The following is a 19,444-nucleotide window of genomic DNA, read 5'->3' as shown; positions in this document are numbered from 1 at the left end:
GCTTATCCCAGCACCATGGGGAATAACTATTTCTGCATTGTTTACCATACATAATTTTCCTTTTCATGTTCAAAGAAACTGTTTCAAAATAATTTTTTGATCCAACCCCACCTTTTTCCTTGGAGATTTGTGCACTGTATTTCAGGAATTGTTGTACTGGAGACGTTTTGGGATTGGAATTATGAGAGTTGTCTCTTCCTGGGCACTCATCTTTTCCTCTACAGAATGGTCTAAATCTGAGCTTCCTTATAACTTAAGGAGGGCAAGCTCTTAATGTATTATTTTTTCTTTTTGTTTTTTCTTTCTTGATAGTTTATTTTCTTTCTGAAATGTGAAATTATACAAAGTTGTAGGGATTTTTATTCAAAACTTAGTCTTTCCTCCAAGCTTCTGTTTGTGGCCTTTAGAGCAGGCACTGTGGTCTTTAGGGCCTTCTGACTTGGAATTTTTTGTCCACCTTCTCCTTTTAGAGTTAAAAGTGAGTAGAAAAAGGCAAGTTACCAATCTACTGCCATCCAAACAATGCAAAATACAAGCTGATTAAGATTGTTGACATTTAATTTTTTTTGTTGTTGTTGTTAATAATGATGTGATATTTTTACCTTTTAGAAGAACATATATCAGAATCTGATTCAAGTGTTCTTGGAAAATGTATATGGTAGGCTTTGTCCAGCACTGTATGTAACTTTGTTGCTTTCTGTTGTCTAGTTTCGATTTCTTTTAAAATAAAGATAATTTTTGTGGGGAAGTTGCCTGTGGACTTTCTGAAGATGAAGTAATGCCTAGATGGATGCTTCTCATATTCTGCCTGTGAGAAGGCATTTGGATTAAGTGTAACCTTGCAAGAAGCAGCGTGAGGTCATATGGATCACAGAATACAGCTCCTGCCTCTCTTGGAGAGCTGCTCTGCTCTGTAAAGGTGTTCATCTGCAGTGACTTAAAGCACATGGGAAAAGATCTTGTGCCTTCAGCCCTATTTCTTCACAGGATGGGAAGGAAGGCTCAAGCACCATTTGTCCAAATAGATTTTTTTTAAATAACTTTCTGCACTTGGAAAGTGATTATGCAAAGAATTATTTATTCCAGTTTTTAAAATTATTACTAAGCTCTTCCTGTTAGTTAAAATGCCAGAATTAACACACACTAACTCACTGTTTTACCAATAATTTTTAAAAGTAACTGATATAGGTCCCAAGCTACACATGCAAAACAGTTTGTTGGAATAAACAGTGTCATAAAATGTTTCTGCTTTTTGTTAAAAATACGGAGAGATGAGAGAAATGAGAGAGAATTTAGAAGGATGTGAGAAAAAAAGGTTAATAATTAAAGGTAAGAAAATGTAAACTATCTAAATTATTTTTTCCCCTATATTAAAATTTCTGAAGTCATTAGAAGTGAAATAACCCCAGAAAAGATATATATATGTATAGGCAGATGGAAGGTGCAGAATATTAATAATATTAAGGTTTGTCTGGAACATAAATCTGCATCCTTCATGGCACAGGAGATGGGAATTTAGGAATCAGCTTTTCAATGGAAAAATCTATCTTCTTTCACTGCAAACTTTTCACTGCAGACTTTTGACTGAAAGTTAGTGCCAGCAGAAGAACCACACTGCCTGAGCATCTCTTGTTTATTTTTCAAGTGTGCCACAGTGAGAGCACAGCAGCTTGTCCAGGTAAGGCTGTGGGCTGGGTGGGACAGAGGTGGTGGTTCTGTGCATACACATCAATTCAAAACCTTTAAGGTTGATCCAAGACCTTGCTGAATCCCTTTTGTGTTCTTTAGCAGCTGAATCTGCTACTTTGACATAAAAACATGTTGGTGATATTTACTGTCACTCCTACAAGCCTTGCTTTGCAGATTGAGGTTTTAAGTAAATAGACATTTTCGTTGATGTATGGGAGCTCTTTTTTGTGTAATTTGAGAAGACTAAATACTGGTAACCATAACTGTGTCTTGTAAAGCATGTATGCATAATACAGTTCTTCTAGCAGGAATGAATAACAAGCTGCTTCATTTCAGTATATTCTCTGTGATTAAACTAAAAATGACACCTGGGTGACCAAGGCAGAAGACCTGCACTCAAAACCTCTGACTTGCTGGATGACTGCAGCTGGAGTGGTAGGAGATTTTGAGTTACTACATTACAATTATTCTTGTCACTGTCACATTTTCTGAAAAATCCCTTCACCAGGATTTCTTCTCCTGGGAAGATGAGAAGCCTCAGAGAAAAAACAATAATATCTCATTTATTTCTCCCTGTTTTACTGCTTTGGAATGTGTCTGGAGATTGTTTACCAACAGGTGCATGTTTGATTGGTTTCATGTGAATTGTTTTTACTTAATGACCAATCACCATCAGCTGTGTCAGATCATATTTCTCAAGCCTTCTGTCTGTATCCTTTGTCTTTCTTTAGTATAGTTTTAGTATAGCATTCTTTTAATATAATATAATATACGTACATAAAATAATAACTCATCCTTCTGAGAACATGGAGTCAGATACCTCATCTCTCAGCTCATCCTGGGGACCCCAGCAACCTCAACACATTCTAGCTGCTATGCTGCTATCCACTTTGAATGTTCTTGGAAAGAGGAATATAATTCAATTATCATATTCCAGTCCATGCAAGGATTCTTCCAGATGATATTGATGTGGGTGAGTGAGGGTGCAGAATAACCCAGAAGTCATATGAGTTACGATGGATTTCTTGTTCTAAAAAAGTTATAAATCTCTGCAATACCTACTTTTATATATAAACAGTACTTAAAAGTAACCTCTACTATTTGAATATTGCTGTGTATTACATGTAATAGAACATAAAAATTAAATCTTAACATAAAAATTAAATCTTCAGTGATACACATTAGAAATACTAGCTAATGTGAGCCATGTTAAACTCCACTACCCTTGATCTCATATTAAAAGAAAGAGGGAAAACTAGACTTTTTGTTTCTGGATTTTTCCTAATATTTCTAGGTAATTGTGTACTTTTGAGGAACTTAAACATACCTGAATTTTTATCCAGCTGTGTTTGGCTCATCTTTAAGGCTGTTGTCTCCAGAAGCAGTTACTTTCAATATACTAGACTTTATTTTGGCAAATACAGTGTTACAGTTTGTTTGAGAAACATGGAGTGGTAATGTGTAAATTACCTCCTGAGTTTTTGGCAGAGACAGTGCAGCAGACAATATTGCTCAGCAATAGCGTGGGGCTGCTATGTGACCCAGTTATTTTTAGGGGACATGTGGAGGTTTCAGCACCAGCATTGCCAGGGTAGGTCAGGGAAGGTGATCCTGCCCTCTGCTGAGCCGTGGGGAGGCCACTCTTGGAGTATTTCAGTTCTTGGCTCCTCGCTACTGCAGACATGGAGATCCTGGAGCAGGTCCAGCACAGAGCTACCGAGTTCTTTCGAGGGTCTGGAGAATCTCTCTTACAAGAACAGGCTGAGGGAGCTGGGCCCGTATAGCCTCCAGGAGAGGTGGCTGGCAGGGACCTCAGCAATGTCTAAATGTCTGAAGGGAGGTGCCAGGGCATGGAGCCAGGCTCTTCTCAGCGGTGCTGAGCAATTCAACAAGAGACAACAGGCAGAAACTGATGCTCAGGAAGTTCTGCCTGAGCTGAGGGAGAACTTCTCTGTGGGTACAGGCTGCCCAGAGAGCCTGTGGAGTCTTCCTCACTGGAGATATTCCAGACCTATCTGGACACAATCCTGTGCTATGCGCTCTGGGGTGACCCTACTTGAACAGGGAGGCTGGACCAGATGGTTTTTTGATAAAAACCTAACGTTTGATAGTTTTTGTCAGCAGTTTGTCTCTTTCTAGAAATGTACGTGGATGACACGAGCTGGGTTCCTGCCTGCCCTGCGGAGCTGCGAGCGCCGGCAGCCGGAGCGGTGCCCGCGGCCCTCAGGCCCTGGGGACTACAGCTCCCGGCGTGCGCCGCGGGGCCGGGCGGGAGCGGCCCGGAGCTGCTCGGGCCGCGGCGATGCCGGTGTGGCTGCAGGAGCACAGCTGGCGCCAGAGCCTCACCGCCGTGTACCTCTCGCTGCCCCTGCGCGGCGCCCGGGCCACCGCCGCCAACATCTTCTGCAGCGAGCAATACCTGAAGGTGGGAGCCGCTCGCCTCACGGGCCTCCTGCCGCGGGGCGACTCCGGAACCCTGCTCAGCGTGCCGTGCACCATGGCAACCCTTCAAATGCAGAGCCCTTTATCTTTTATCATCTCTTTATGGCAGAACCCTTTATCTTTTATCATCTCCCTCTGCCTGCTGCGGGCTGTTAAACGCCCGTCCTGCGGCAGATCATGGCTTTAGCACTTGCTCATTCCCTACTAATGCTCTTCCCATTCAACAGGTGCCGCTGTCTTTACTCTCATACATGGGCTGAATTTATACACTTGCTTATACTGTGGATAATCCTAAATTTGAAATCTACGGCTTCTGTTGCAGTGCTGAAGAGCAGACTTTTCAATCTCATTAATTAAATATTAATTACCTTGTGACGGCCCCCCCTTAATGGGAAGGAAGCACCTTCTCTGGGCTTCTATAAACCTCCACAGTGAATACAAAGCAAATTAGTTCTGTCAAAAGTATCTGTCTCTTGAGGTTTACTGTATGCTTGTGCTCTGCTTTGAATATGTGAGAGTGAATTGAAAATAGTAAATATTAGCACAGATTATGTTTTTGTAGGTAAGCATCCCTCCCTTTTTGTTTGAAGCCGTTTTATATGCGCCTATTGATGACAAAAACAGCACAGCAAAGATTGGAAATGGAAACATTTTCTTCACTTTGTATAAAAAAGAACCGGCCATGTGGGATTCCCTAACTCTAGCAAATGGTAAGTTTTCTACTCAGAAAACTAGATTCTGTGTAAGGAAACCATACTGAGAAATTTCTGCTAGTAGATATCTGCTCTGTTCGGCCTTGTTCATTATTAAAAATAGAAAGTATGTGAGAACAAAGAATATCTACTAGTTCTGGTGTGTGTGAAATAAAACAATATTTCTTGTGCAACGTTTTTGTGTTTAAAACATTTTGTGTTTAAGTAAATCTTAATTTTTCTCTTTTAGAGATGGGCTTGGTAGACCCTGGTTTGTTGAATTGTAATTGTGTTGTATTTTGCCAAAGTAGCAAAGGAAATAATTTTCATTAACATGTTATATACCAATAGAACATCAGGCCTCAATGACTAAGATAGTTTATTTTTTTAAGCTGACAAGGAGAAACTACAACATCTGAGAGAGAATGCTGTTCTTGAAGCCCAAGAAAAGGCAAAAGAGGAGACAAAAGCAAAAAAAATTACAAAACAGGAAAACAAAAAATATGCTTTGGAGGCCACAATGAAGGTAGGTTTAGAAGAAGCTCTGCAAGACATTCATGTGAACAGCTACCAACTAATCTGGCAGATGCTTTGTTAAATGTATGTTAAAGAATATGAAAAGTTCCAATTTTTATTGTAGTGGTGGTGAACTTTGTTATTATTTCTCTGCATTTAAACCTATTTATTACCAAATATGAAAATGTTACTGACAAAGTGCTTACAAGTTGCCACTTTCTGTGAGTAATACTAATGAAAGCTTTTGGTGACAAGCTCAGATTTATGTCTGTTCAAAGGAGACTACAGTCATGTGGCAAAACTAGTCTTTTGTGGCCTTTGCAGGTGTTTAGTCCCTTAGCATTATGATAAAATACTGATTTTAAAAATTCTCACTTACTCTTTGTTGTATTTTATATCAGACTTGCTTTTTGTGTTTTGTGTCTTTGTTATTCTACTTTTTATGTATATTTTAAGATATGTTCTTAAAATGTTTATGTATATAAAAAGTCTGGTCTCTTCACTAGTGTTCAAAGGATTTTTGTTTTTGGAGCATGCAATGAAATTTTAAGAGTGCATATGCAATATTGACCAAAAAGAACTACAGTTAGTGACTTAGTAACAATACTGTACCTCTTCTAGATATGTAATAATCTCAAAGAGGAGAAATAAGAAACAGTGTGTTCATATCATCACATATATTTTACATTTCTGTATTTTCCAGAGATCTACATTGGAACATGGCTAGGATTTTCACTGTTTAAAACTTATTTCTGAATGTTTCTAGATTGTACCTTAGGATTATTAGTAAAATAGTTTAAAGATGAGACCTCTAAAAGCTGATCAGAAATCTTTACTCTCACAGGCATTTTCAAGCATCTTAATTAATTCTGCTAGTATGGTCACATTATTGGTTATTCTATGCTTGGGATATGGAACTGGGAAAATAAAGTAACTTTAACTTAGTCAAGACAGTATTTTCAGATGTTCTGTATCTCTTAGGGGTCTTTTTGTTCAAATAGCTAGAGGAAGCAGAAAGAAAAAGAATTGAAGATTTAAAAGAAAAGGAGCGGCAGAAGGTCACTAAAGAGTTGGAGTTATGGAAAAACCAACAAAAAGATGGTGATAAATACAAGAGCATACAAGCAAAAGAGGAATTACATCAAGAAAAAGAGCCATTAAAAGAGAGAAAAAATGAAAAACTGAACAAAACTCGGATTCCTAATGAAGGAAGTTCTAAGACAAGACTCAAATCCACAAGAGGTTGTATAATTGAACTGTACTTTGTAATTCTTTAAAGTGTGGGTATAACTTTATTCCCAGATGTTTCTAATTCTTCACTTATCTTTGTCTCCACCATACTGAACCAGTTCTTTTAGCTCACGGTTATTTTAAAATTGTTGTTTTCAGACAATTTATTGAGCTGAAGCACAAGAGTTCTTAGCTCTAGCTGAAGTCTTTGGAAATACAAGGGTGGGTTTTGTTCTAAGCTTTAGAAAAGTAAATCAGAGAGCCTTTTTGGCAGTGTAATGCAGACTTCCTGTGGGTGGGGTTTCTGTTGCCCAAAGTTACCCAACTACTGGATTTCATGGAATATTCAATCTCATTGGTGCTCTCTGTCCTGTGCCTTGGATCCATGGAGAGCCAATTCAGGGAGCTAAACCAGCAGAAGACATTGAATTGTTGTTTGCTTGATTTGATAGGTTAGTTTTAGCTCTTATTGTTGCCCTGTCCCAGCATCATACAAGCGACAGAGAGAGAGGTGTAAGAGGAGTTTAAGTTCAGTTGTGACAGATGCTGTAAAATTCCATTTCTTTACTTGCTACATTAGGAAGAAGAAGGATTGTTTGAATCTTCCCTTCAGAAGATCAGGTCTAAGGTTTTCTCAAGCAATTAGAGATTTAATTCTAGTGTGTCACATTTCTAAGGCAGGTGTACTTTGGACTTTGGTAGAAAACCAGAAAAATCTCTTACTTCATTTTTCATTTCCAGTGCTCTAACTCTTTTCATAGGTCGTGGTTCCTGTAGTATATTTTCACAGGATTTAAGGGAAGAACAGTTACCAGCTCCCCGAGCTGCTGCTACAATTAAAGTCAACTTTACACCACGAGTTTTTCCCACAGCTCTGCGAGAATCTCGTGTTGCAGAGGAGGAGGAGGTAAGGTGGGAAATTAATTATTGTGTATTCAGTCAATACAAAAATAGTGTCTGTGCCAAGGAATGTTACCTGTGCAATATCCTCATCTTCTAAGGAAGGCAGTCTTATTTAAATTAAGAGATAAAAAAGCCAATTTTATAAAAAAATTCTTTTCACCCTGTTGTGCAGATTAATAAATAACATGTTCCTTTTTTGGGAAGGGGAGAAAAGGCAGCAATATTAATTTAATTAGTTGAAGTAGAAAATTTGAAGTGTTCTAGCTCTTATATTTAGGATTCTTCCAGCTCACAGCTCTTTTGAGCTCGATTCAATGAACACAAAGTAATTTTGAAAGATCAAAACAGACAAGTAAACAAAAAATGTATTAGAGATGTGGTAACCTCACTTCTCATGGTGATAAAATATTTGGGGAAACTTTGAAGTTTTTCATATTGGACACTATCAAATATTTTCCTGTGTCTGAAATATGTGGTCAATAGAATTCTTTTGATAGGTATGAGTGAAGAGATGAAAATAAAATCCTTTTTTGGATTTGAATTTTTGCTTGAGAAATAATAGCACATTTTTTATTTACAGTGGCTGCATAAACAAGCAGAAGCTCGAAGAATAATAAATTCTGATTTATCTGAGCTGGAAGATTTAAAGGAAGAGGAGAAGAATCCTGATTGGTTAAAGGACAAAGGAAAGTAAGTTACATTCCACGTGAATATGCATTAAAAATAAATTAGTTTTATGGTGTTTGTCTACTGTTCAGTTTCGGTATATTCTATTTATTATAGACAGAGTTGGTGAATGTCTAGAGTAGTCATGGTAGTTGTACTAGAGATTTTATTGACAGCTTAGGGATTAGAATCTGATAGAATGAGATACAATTGTTGAAGCTCATGATGAACAAAATAATTATAAACACATTATGTATATTCTTCTTTGAAGAAAGTTGAGGCAGTGCACTATTATACCTAAGTGGATTTAATTTCATTTGTACTTTTTTAAAGAGATTTTAAACATCTGTGTAAAATAAACTAGGGACTTTATATAAATGCTGGTGTATTTATATAGCTGTGTTATAGAGAAAGCTTTGATTAGGCAATCATAATCAGATATACAAAGCTTTCAAAATTAGATCTGTGTCTACATAAATGTGTCCACTCTTACAATCCTTCATTGCTTGCAAGCAGTGACTATTTTTGTTGTGTACCTCTAAGCTGTATTGTCAGCAGCCAGGTGCACTGAACTTCAGCTATGTTGTTCTCAGAAAAGGCTATAAAGGGCATTTCAAAGGAGAAGATGCTAAAACCTCAAATATTTGAAAATGAGTTAATGATATGTAGGGGGTTTTTTTTGTATTTATCCCCTTCTTTAAAGTGCATGTTTCACTTTTTTGTTGAATATTTAGCAAAATGTTTGCAATGGGAGACTACCTTGGGGCTGTAAATGCCTATAACCTTGCAGTGAGGCTGAACAATAAACTCCCCCTGCTGTACCTGAACCGTGCTGCTTGCCACCTGAAACTGAGAAATTTGCACAAAGCTATTGAAGATTCCTCCAAGGTATAAAAATCCAGGAGCTCAGGCTCTCTTGCATTAATGTGATTTCTTACTGTGCTGGTTCTGTTTTAAGCAGATCTGTAAATACATGTTAGTGCAATTCAAAGTTTTAGAATTAAAAATTGATATAATAAAGCCATGGTGAAATATTAAAATTTGATAGTGATGAATGAACTTTCAGAAATTTAAAACAAAACAACAATAAAACCCTAAACCAGGCTTCCACACATCTGTGACAAATGGCCATATATTGGCCAGTATGTTTCATTACAGATAAAAATATTGTAGCAATATGTGCACTTGAAAAAGCCCACAACTTGGAGCAGAGACAAACAAAACCAAAGTAAACTCATACATTTTCCATTGTGTTGTGATGTGCTTCATTTGGTTGGAAAGAAAAAAAAATGGTGGTGATGAGCAAGATACCTTAAAAAACTTCTAACTAACCAAACATTTTCAAAGAAGGGCTGTATTGTCCTGATGTTTTAGCAGCTGTTATTTGTGCCACAAGAGGAATGATCTCAAATGGCACCTGAATGATGTGGGAAAATTTTCCAAGAATTATTATTTTTTTTAACTAATAAGTACTTGAGTCTTGAAACTTGAGGGTTTTTTCCTGTTTTTTTTCCTAAAAACTAACTGCTACTAAAACACATGTTCTTTTATAGTGCTACTTTTTTCTTTTTCTTTTGATAGCATGATAGGCTATACCATGTATGGAAACAGAACACATTATTTAACTGCAATAAACATTTAACATGGCATTTGTCAGTTTTTAGCCATGGTAATGTAACTGTAGTTGGCAAACTGGGGGTGATGGATACAAATCTTAATGACTAGAGTCACAAGCCATTTATAGTTAAATTCGAATAGCTATTTTCTATTACTGTTTGAATAGTTGTTATGTTACTGTATAATAATAGTAATTAGGTGAGAGAAGTGTTCATAAATTTAAAAAAAAAAAAACAAATTATGGAAAACCTACTTATAAATACTGTGGGTGTTGTCATTTGTGAAGGCTCTGGAACTGTTGACACCACCTGTTCCTGATAATGAGAACGCTCGAGTGAAAGCCCACGTGCGACGTGGAACAGCGTTTTGTCAGCTGGAATTGTACACGGAAGGTGAGGCCTTGCTTTTATGGAAACATGCACAGGAATTTATAGTGACATGCAAGTAATTCTGTTTAGCTCAGTGGGGCTGCTTCCACCTTTATGTTTTCAGGAGTGACTTTGAAGGAGGTTTATGCAATCTATGTCTTTTTGTTAGGAATATTTATACCACATTTTTTATTTTTTTGTAAATGTACTGGGTACTTGAAAAATCTTTCCAAGTTTGAGTGAATGGATTGCATTCCTAATTTAAGGAGTTTTTCCACTGAAGATATTAAAATAACCTGAAATATTTCTAAAATACTTGTGAAGTGCTTAGTAACATCTTTGTAAAATGAGGTAGGAACCCCATATTAATGAGTGAAATGATTCATCAAGTCGTGTGATTTGTGTGAAAATAACTGAATTCCCTATTCAGTTCCTCAAGAGTATCAAATCAGTTTTGCAAAGCATATTTACAAGTGAAAGCTGATAATAGAAATGGAAAAATATTAAAAATGTCAGTGTTGAAGTACTAAGCTTTGGCCATTTTTTACCTTTTTCTGCAGGCCTCGCTTGGTTATTCCCTTACAAGGTTTCATTTGCACTTTGAAACCTTATAAAAAAGACTAATGTAGGCAAGATTTTACTTTCTATACTCAAGATTTGTTTTTTTCCCCACAAGCTCTGATTTTCACAGTTCATGTCTTTTTTGTTCGTATTTTCACACTGGATTATTTCCTCTCTTTTGCAGAACACTTTAGAACAGTCCCTTCATGCACACACACATATATAGGTGTGTATGTACATGAATGAAGAGGCTCTCTTTTCATTTTTCAAAACCTGAAAATATTTATGTGGTAGAGTGTTTCCACTACAATGTTTTTTAAAATAAGATAAACAAAATATGTTTATTTACTGATAGAAGCTGAACTAATGTCATTCTGATCCCATCTTACTTAAGGACAAACCTCAGGATCAATACTTTATGTATATGACTGGGGAGTAGTTATTTCCAGTTAGTTGCTAAAGAGGATGCTTTTGCATTATTGATTGATATTCTTATTAATGTGTCTATATTAGGCCTCCAGGATTATGAAGCAGCTCTCAAGATTGATCCTAAAAATAAAATTATAGAAAAGGATGCTGAGAAGATTCGACAACTAATTCAAGGAACAATGCAAAGTTCTTAATTAAAAAAGTATAAAAAAGGAACATTGATGCCTTTGAGGACATCAGAAGGAATCTTATTTCTCTTCAGTGTGTGTTACCTAGACATTTTTCTGCTTCACTTGGAACACTTACAAAATTGGTAAAAGATTGGATATATTATTGGAAAGTACAGTATTTTAAGCATGATTAGATATATTTTCTATAATTTTGATACAAAGTTGTTGTATTTTTGCTTTTTGTTAGCATTCTATGTTACTCTGACAATCTGAAACCCTGGACTTGAAGTGGCTCCTTTTTGTTAAGTGTTCTTTCTGAACTGGGGCCATTTCAATTACACTTCTTTGAGTAGCAGTTTTAGCAGACTTCTGAATTTTCTGCATCAGTCTCTTTCCTGAATACCATTTATGACTGATTTCTGTCTTTATAATAAAGTATTTATCATGCAGATATATATTATTGTGTGCAAATTTTACAGTGTTGTATCAGGGAGAAGGTGGCAGGCATTGTTTCCAGCTGTTTTACTTGGAGCCTTGAGAGGAGTGCTGAGGTGAGTCAGAAATGTCTGGTTCAGAAAACTGCTGCATTGCCCTGCAAGGGGCTGAGAACACTTTTTATAACTGCTGGAAGGAGGGCAGGGCAGCAGTTTGAGCGCCTCTATTGGCTGTAGTGCTGTACTTACAGATATTGCTGTTTGAGCTATACTTACAGATATTGCTGTTTTCTTTTAATAATTACTGAGGGGAAGTGAGGGCTAAGGAGCAGAGACAGGAGAACAACAGGAGAAAGATCATCTTAGTCAGCCCTTCAGCTAACAGGGCAAAGCATTTCAAATTTGTCAACTGTTTTTGGTCAGAGCAAACATTGCTCAAGATGTGTATTGAAATACATGCATGGTGGAGAGTGAGGAACTTAACATTTTGACCTTATTTAGTAAACTGTGGACAGTGGTAATTTGACTCATAATGACTATGGAAGACAGTAGAATTTGAGATTGATGTAAATTTCTGCATTAGTGATAATCTTGAGCATAGAAAATATCTTAATATGTGTGGCAGAAATAGTTAGTATGGATAATAAAAATATAAATGAGAGTAAGAATAGAGTGAGACTCTGGGTAATATGATTTAGTTCTGACCTTTTTTCTAACATACAGGAATATGAAAAATAGAGCCCTGGAGAAATTTACAAGTGATTGTGCTTCCTCACTAATGTTTACATGCAAGTATTTTAAATATTTTTTTTTTCCCAGTAGAGAATGAGTTATATGACAAATACTTTTTTGTCTGTTTATGGAAAGTGCTGTAGTGCTGTATTGATGAGCCTGCCACGAAACTTCTCTGAGTGGGGTACCTCCCTTAGTGCTGCTGAGCAAGCCAGTTACAACCTGCTGCTCCTCAGAGGTGCAGTGAAAGCTTTTTTCTTTGTCTCTCAGTCATGTAAGACATGAAGCTGACACTTAATTTGCTTTCTTAGATCGAACTTGACTAAGACATTGCCTTTATTAATGAGGCCTGTTGTCAATCTCCCATTTATTTTTTGTTCCAGTATCAGAGCACTGTTGGGGTCTAAACCTCTGGGATTTTGGATGATCTGCTCTGTTTGCACAGTGCCTGTTGGTGAGAAGTGCTCTAGGAACGTGGGTGGGAGTTAAGAGCTGCCTTATCCCCGGTCCGAGTGGCTCTTGGGACAGTTTCTCCTGAAGCAGCAGGGCCTGTGCTTCGAGGAATCTTTCCAAATTAGTTAATTCCCAGTCACCAGAGTTATTCCACCTGAGGCTAGAAGAATCAAAGATTTGTTGTCCATATACAGCACCTTTGGGTTTTGGCGGATTTTTTGGTTGTTGTAGTTTTTTAGGGGTTTTTTTTGGGGGGGGGAGGGGGGAGTGGCATGTTCTGGGGTGTTTGTTTGGTTGTTTTTTTGGGGGGCGAGGCTGTGGGTGGTGGTTGTTTGTTTATTCCCTCAGTACTAGCGTTCCTGGCATGTACCGGAGCGCGTCTCCTCAGAGCTGGCTGTCGCTGAGCCCGGCTCTCCCGTGCTCGCACCGGCACAACGCTCCTCGCGCTGAAGGGGCCTCCAGCAGCCCCCGCCCGGCGCAACCGGCGCCGGGGCCGCGGGGCCCGCGCTCGGCGGCGCGGCGTTGCCATGGCGGTGCCCGGGGCGGGCCGCGGGGCGGGCCGGCCGCTGCGGTGCCGCTCCGGCCGCTGCGGTGCCCGGGCCGCTCTGGGCGCTGCGGCCGCCGGGCCGCGGCGGGGCGCGGACTACGCTCGCCAGGGTGCTGTGGGCGCCGCCCCGCGCGCAGGCGCCGGCCCGGGCGGGCCGGGTTGTTTGTGACGGCGTCACCGGCGGCTGCGGCCGCGGCCCCTCGTCCGTGCCGGGCCCCGCGAGGGCCGCGCTCAGGTAGGCGGCGGGACCGGCCCGCGGGGGCGGCCGCCCTGCACCGGCCCGGCCGCGGGGAGCTCCGGGGGGCGCGGTGGCTGCCGCGGGGAGGGGCCGCCCGGAGCGGGTCAGAGCCCGGGGCGCCGGGGCCGGGCGGCCGTTCCTGGAGGGGGCAGCGGGTGAGCGGGGCCGCGCGGGGCCGCGGCGCTGCTCGGGGGGCGAGCGGGCTCCGGGCAGCGGTCACCGCCGTGCCGGCCCCGGCCCCGGGCGCTGGCGTTTGCCAACTTCCTTCTCTGCCATCGCCTGCCGCTGCCTCGGCGGCTGATGCAAGGTGCTCTGTTTCATAAACACTGCGCTGGCGCTTTAACTGCGCTGGCGCCGGGTCGCGCTCCGCTTCAGGTGCGCTCCAGGAACACCTGCGCCGTACTGGGGGTAGGGACTGAGCCGGGAATGCCCAGCCTTGCGGGAGCCTGGCTTTCCTTCAAAACAAGGAAATATTCTATATTCAATATGGGTTGCTAAATATATTCTTAGAGAAGAATGTTACTTAGGGGAAGAAATAACCACTTAGAAATAATAAACTTCCATGAGAACGCTGAAGTTTAATAGCGCTGAACCTGTTTTTATTTCTGTTGTGCAACAAAGAATCGACTGTAGAAGAGAGCTGAGAGTTTTTACTTGGAATGACAGCACAGCAAACTCGGTAGAACACATTCGTATTCTTCTTTGTTGCCCATTACTCATCTTTGTCAGTGCTTATTGAAGGTTATTTTTTAGTCTCGGAAATCCTTTTTTTAGATGATTGATCTTAAGGGTTTTTTTAGACTGGAGTGGACCTGTTGAAGGCTGGTATTTATTTGGCTTTACAGTAGATACACAGGATGTGGTATCTCAGATTTATTTTTATGTACATATCTGGGATAACTTGGTATTGTGTTATCAACAATACATATGGTTGTAAACTTTTGCACCTTATGCTTCTGGTTTACATCTCACTAAGCATAGGAAAATAGTTAATGCTTCTCCTGCCCCACTTCCCCAAATACATACAAATTGCACTCTGAGCATAATGAGTATTTAATTTCTCCACACAGAAATTAAGAAGATGATGCCAGAAGTGACAATGAAGATGCTTAGTGAGCATACAAAACCAGGGCACCACGGGATTGGCTTTGGTTGGGTTTTTCCCAGTCTTTCCTTCTGGCTTGGCCTGGCATACAGGAGACCTGTAACACCCTAGTGTATCCTCCAGTTCTCCCTGCTGTTACTGGGCTAGAACCCATTAGTGTCATCTTGATTCATCAGGAAGTTTGAAGGCTTGATGTCTTTTTAACTCCTGCTCAAAGCTATTTTTTTTTTTAAAGTTACTTTCAGGAAGACAGTGGCAGCATTTCCAGCCCCTTTAGGCTGGTTGGAGAGGCATATTAGTTCTTAGTGGGTCTTTGTCATTTGCTGGAGAATCAAACTGGAGAAGAGTTTGTGAGTGAGTGGGTCAGTTTAGCCATTGTGTTCAAGTTAGTTTTCTGTTTTTCAGTGTACTTAGGGGATTGAATTTGACCTTGGATTGAGTTATGATTATGTGCATTTTATTAATCTGTTGCAGAAATAAACTGTTTAGCTGATGGTTGAAGTTTAGGAACACTGTACCTAGGTAATTTTTTTATTAAAGCTTCTAGGTCTTTTTGATCTTTTAGATCTGAGTAATAAAGTGTTTTAATTTTGGTAACTGTTTTACATGTGTATGTTTGCTGAATATACCTGTAGGAATGCATTTAACCTAGAGATGCTCTTCAGTCTGATGCCAAGCTATCTATCTGTTGTCATTTGGCTAAATTTAGCAGTTCTAGCCATAAACCTTATTGTTCTTCTGATTATTCTTTAAAAAAATTCCATTATTTTTCTTAATATTAAAATATTTAATATTTAAAATATTAATTAGAATAGTGATATAAAAATATTTTCTATTTTGGTAGTATGTCACCTGTGTGCAGGTAAATATGCACTATTAGTGTAGTCTTCTGGTTGAATAGAAACAAATAACTTCTAACTCAATGCCATTTATCAAGACAAGTGAGCAATAGGAAATGATGATTGTTTGCCTGCTTGTTTCTCTGTTTGTTTATTTAACATATTTGGTGATGTTGGTACCCAGGGAGGTGCTGAAACTTTTGTGTGGGATGGGAGGACAGGTGTTTATGTGGAGCCCAGAGCCTTGGCTGTATGTTCAGAGCAGAAGATGCCTTTGTGTTTCTGCAGTTACCTGTCAGTGTGTTTTTGGCAGGACAGGGAGAGCAGGATGGGGTCTCTGTTGTGTTCACCAGGCCCAGGGTGAAATGCTGAGTTAGCTGGAGGAAGTGAGATGTTGCAATGCCCAGCACAGAGTCTGCTGTGACAATTTGGGATTTCAAAATCTGTAGATGCACTGGTATCAAACTGTACTGGTGCCCTGAGGTTGTGTTTTAAGAATTCAGATTTTGCAAGGCAGCCAATGATATTTGTGCCAGGTGACGAGTTCTGGTGCTGGGAGTTCCCTTCCTGTGAAAGGAATGCTGCTGCTGCTGGATTCCCAGTCACATTCAGAGTCATTAATGACAGCAAGCAGATGCCATTGTCACATGTCAGCTCCAGAACTTAGTCTTAGCCGTTTGGACATTTGTTATTTTGATGATTGAAGAAGTATGATTTAAAAATCACAATTGAAAAGAAAAAAAGATCCTTTTATGCAGTGTGATTTAAAACACCCCAAACAACTCAAACCAAAATAGATTTCTTCCCACCCCCTCCCAACCTGACATAGCCTGGTTGAGATTCCAGGAAAAGAACTAATGGAGGAAGGAAAATGTCTGCAGGAAAATGACAACCATATTCAAAGTAGGGATTTATAAAAAAACAGAAATTCAGTTTCTCTCAAAGTTTCATATCTAAGTTGATTGTTAGTGAATATTTTTGCTTAAAATGTTGTTGTGATTGTCACTATTGCCTTTTTTTTTTACAGAGGAACTGTAAATATATTAGTAGAAGTTGATGAGAAAATAGTTTTATCTTAGAAAAACATGCAGTAACTATCATAATGCAGAGATATGAGACACGTTTACTGTGTTTTGAGAGAAACCTACATGGAATTGGAGGTTTTATATTTTGTTGTGCCAATTTCCAGCCACACTGGTGTACTTAAATGTTCTCATTCAAAGTTTTATATATAATTTCTGTGTTGAGAAACCAGGAGTGAAGACAGGATTGATAATAAAGTAGAGAGCAAATAAATTTAAACACATAGATGCTTTCTTCTGTGTTCTTACTGGAATTAACTCAGAGTGGGAAATTAAGCAGGTGTCTGAAATTCTGTGATAAAAGCTGTATTGAACCATGACTTCATTGGCTGCTTTTATTATGTTGATACATATAACAGGCAATCGATTGGAAATTGTTAAATTTTGGGAATTTTTTCCCATCAAGATGAATCCATAGTCAATTTTATATAAAAATTCAATATGTTTTTTTTCAAGGAACCAAAACTGTTTTAAACTTCTTTATAAAACCTTTTTGCTAATTAAGGACTTGAAAAAGTGATTGAATATGATGTTAATGAATACTCTGTATCCCTGGAAAATTCCTGTTAAAAAGGAGAAAAGATATATAGACAGCTGCAGCTGGGCAGTTCTCTTCTGAAAGTGGCTGCCAGTCATCTGGTAATATTACTTTAAAAAAATACTTTGTTATTTTCATTCTGTTTTTGTAGTTGCCAGGTGCTCTCAATTTTCCTCAGAATCAGTGTGAAGGAGTGAAAGAAACAGGAAACATTGATTTTGCCCAGTAGTTGAAGAAAATTAGTTCCAAAAGATCTTAATCTGTTTCTTCTCAAAAAACCCTCACACTGTTTTTCTTCAATAAACTGTAGTTTCTGTGCATGTAACAAAGCAGAAATTATTGCATGTCTTAAAACTTGTCTATAGCATCATTGTTTAACTTTAATTATTAATTTATTGACTAGCTTTGTGTGTGTGTCTAGTCTGAGGGCTTTTTGGTTGGCTGAAATAAGTATGTGCCTAGCAAAACTATATTTGCTCCAAGTATAAAGAAGATAACAGGAAATAAGTACAAAAGAATATATTTTCTTTCTCAACTTTTATTCTGGTTTTTTTTTCCTCAGTTCCAGAATAACAATTTGTGTGTTGGTATATTCTTCTGTAACATCATTATTTCCATTCTTCTGTTTATTTATTTTTCAATAGAGCAGTGAAATTTTGTGTCTTGCATATTAAAAGAGTCTACTTTTACCTGCAGTGTGCTTTGAAAATGTCTGAAAATTCCAGTGACAGTGATTCGTCTTGCGGCTGGACTGTCATCAATCACGAGGTACCCAGTTTCACATTGGTACAGTTCTGTCATTTAAGGCTATCTATAAGCAGTAAAATACTATTTCAGCTTAGTAATTCTTGTTTTGTGTGGATATTGCATATCAACAGAGAATACAGAAGAGCAATTTAGAAGGAAATCATGAAACTACTATTTTAAAAAATGTATACTTTTACTATAGTTGATACAAATTTTGATATTTAAAAGAATTTTTTTTTTGCAAAGGTTTTACTTTGCAGAGCTGGTAGAATTTTAGTGGCATGCAGTCTTCTGTTTCACCCTGTCTGAAAATATTAGCATGCTGTGTAACTTGTCTGTTGTTGCTAATGTATTTCTTCTCCTCCTGATAAATCTGTACCCTCACCAAAACAAAGAAATTTGGGAATACTGGGCTGGAAAAATATCTTGTACAGAAGGGAATGATTCCATGATTTCCCCAAGTTTTTTCTACCACTAAGGCATCTGATCCTAATTTCAGCAGTGGCTGTTCAGAGACAGCCCTCAGTACTTATATAGTCTTCCTTACAGAAAATTAGGATAGGGACAAGTGAATATTCCAGCACTACCTTGGGACAGGTGTCTGGATTTGCTGTTGGTTTCAAAGTTTGCATTGTGTGGATGAAATCAGTGCTGTCAGTGGAGAGCAGGAGTCTTATGGCAAGGTCAGCCCTTAGGTTTGATCAAATGACTGCCGTGACTGTGCTGGTTGACACGGGGCCCTCAGCACCTGCTCAGGTACAGCAGACACATGAGTATAGATAAGAAGTTTTATCTGCCCTTCCCACAGTGGACAAGGCAGGCCTGGTTGCCTTGTGTAGGATGGGTGGGTTGGTTTCCTTGTTTGGTTTGATTCTTATGTATTTAGCATTGTCTTGTAAACTGAGGAGGCCACTGAGCCAGAATCCTCAGGACAGATGGGTTGACAGTTTTCCTGGAATGACACTTAGCATTGCCTGCATCTACTTGTTGCCTGCTCCAGAAAAGAATTCAAGGACCAGGGCTTGGGCTGTTTCATTCAGAGGAGGAAAGCAGGAAAAAATGACTGGAAATCATGCATAGTGTTCATCTGTTTTTCATTGCACACTCCCCTGTTTTGCAAATTGTAATGAAAATGGGAAATTTGGAACCAAGCTATTACAAACCTGTGATTGCACTCATGTTTTGACAGTTCCTTGTCACAAGTGATACAGTTTGAAGCTTATAAATATTGGGCCATGCTTTCATTTCTATTGGCAGCAAAGTGGTATTTAAGAGATGGTTAAAACTTCTTTTCCTTGTTTTGGGCTGGATGACGGGTTGGGAATCTTGTCACCAAAAGAAACAGAAAGCTCATGCACTCAATTCCTCAAGGCCAAGTGGGCTACAAGAGTGTAACAGGATGCTGGACTCACAGAGCTCAGATAAAAGTAAAAGGATTTAGAGGTT

The 19,444-nt window shown here is 39.1% G+C and overlaps 2 protein-coding genes across 8 annotated transcripts in view; both read left to right on the top strand.

Annotated features, from left to right (window-relative positions):
• Positions 1 to 2,887: 2,887 nt before the first annotated feature.
• On the top strand, positions 2,888 to 13,141 carry DNAAF4 (dynein axonemal assembly factor 4). 3 transcript variants are annotated; one of them, XM_074549385.1, is made up of 9 exons: positions 2,888 to 4,114; positions 4,722 to 4,841; positions 5,216 to 5,349; positions 6,341 to 6,581; positions 7,331 to 7,476; positions 8,053 to 8,162; positions 8,873 to 9,026; positions 10,042 to 10,147; positions 11,198 to 13,141. In XM_074549385.1, exons 1-9 carry the CDS (start codon positions 3,841 to 3,843, stop codon positions 11,305 to 11,307), a joined length of 1,395 nt encoding a protein of 464 aa, XP_074405486.1. In that variant the 5' UTR covers positions 2,888 to 3,840; the 3' UTR covers positions 11,308 to 13,141. The 3 variants fall into 3 exon arrangements, with proteins under 3 accessions (XP_074405486.1, XP_005487902.2, XP_074405487.1); XM_005487845.4 differs by having other exon boundaries at positions 3,899 to 4,114; positions 4,694 to 4,841; XM_074549386.1 differs by lacking the exon at positions 2,888 to 4,114 and adding an exon at positions 4,226 to 4,358 and having other exon boundaries at positions 4,694 to 4,841.
• Positions 13,142 to 13,444: 303 nt separating this feature from the next.
• The window catches only part of CCPG1 (cell cycle progression 1), a 23,101-nt gene continuing 17,101 nt past the window's right edge, over positions 13,445 to 19,444 (top strand). For 4 of the 5 annotated variants that reach the window (XM_074549377.1, XM_074549379.1, XM_074549378.1 and 1 more), the window contains exon 1: positions 17,948 to 18,019. In XM_074549377.1, the coding sequence (XP_074405478.1) occupies positions 17,960 to 18,019 (60 nt within the window). In that variant the 5' untranslated portion in view covers positions 17,948 to 17,959. Of the gene's footprint in view, positions 13,685 to 17,947; positions 18,020 to 19,444 lie in introns of those variants that run through there. The other variant, XM_074549380.1, reaches the window with a different exon arrangement.

Source organism: Zonotrichia albicollis, chromosome 11, assembly GCF_047830755.1.
Source record: "Zonotrichia albicollis isolate bZonAlb1 chromosome 11, bZonAlb1.hap1, whole genome shotgun sequence".
NCBI lineage: Eukaryota > Metazoa > Chordata > Aves > Passeriformes > Passerellidae > Zonotrichia > Zonotrichia albicollis.
This window is presented reverse-complemented; position numbering and strand designations above follow the sequence as displayed.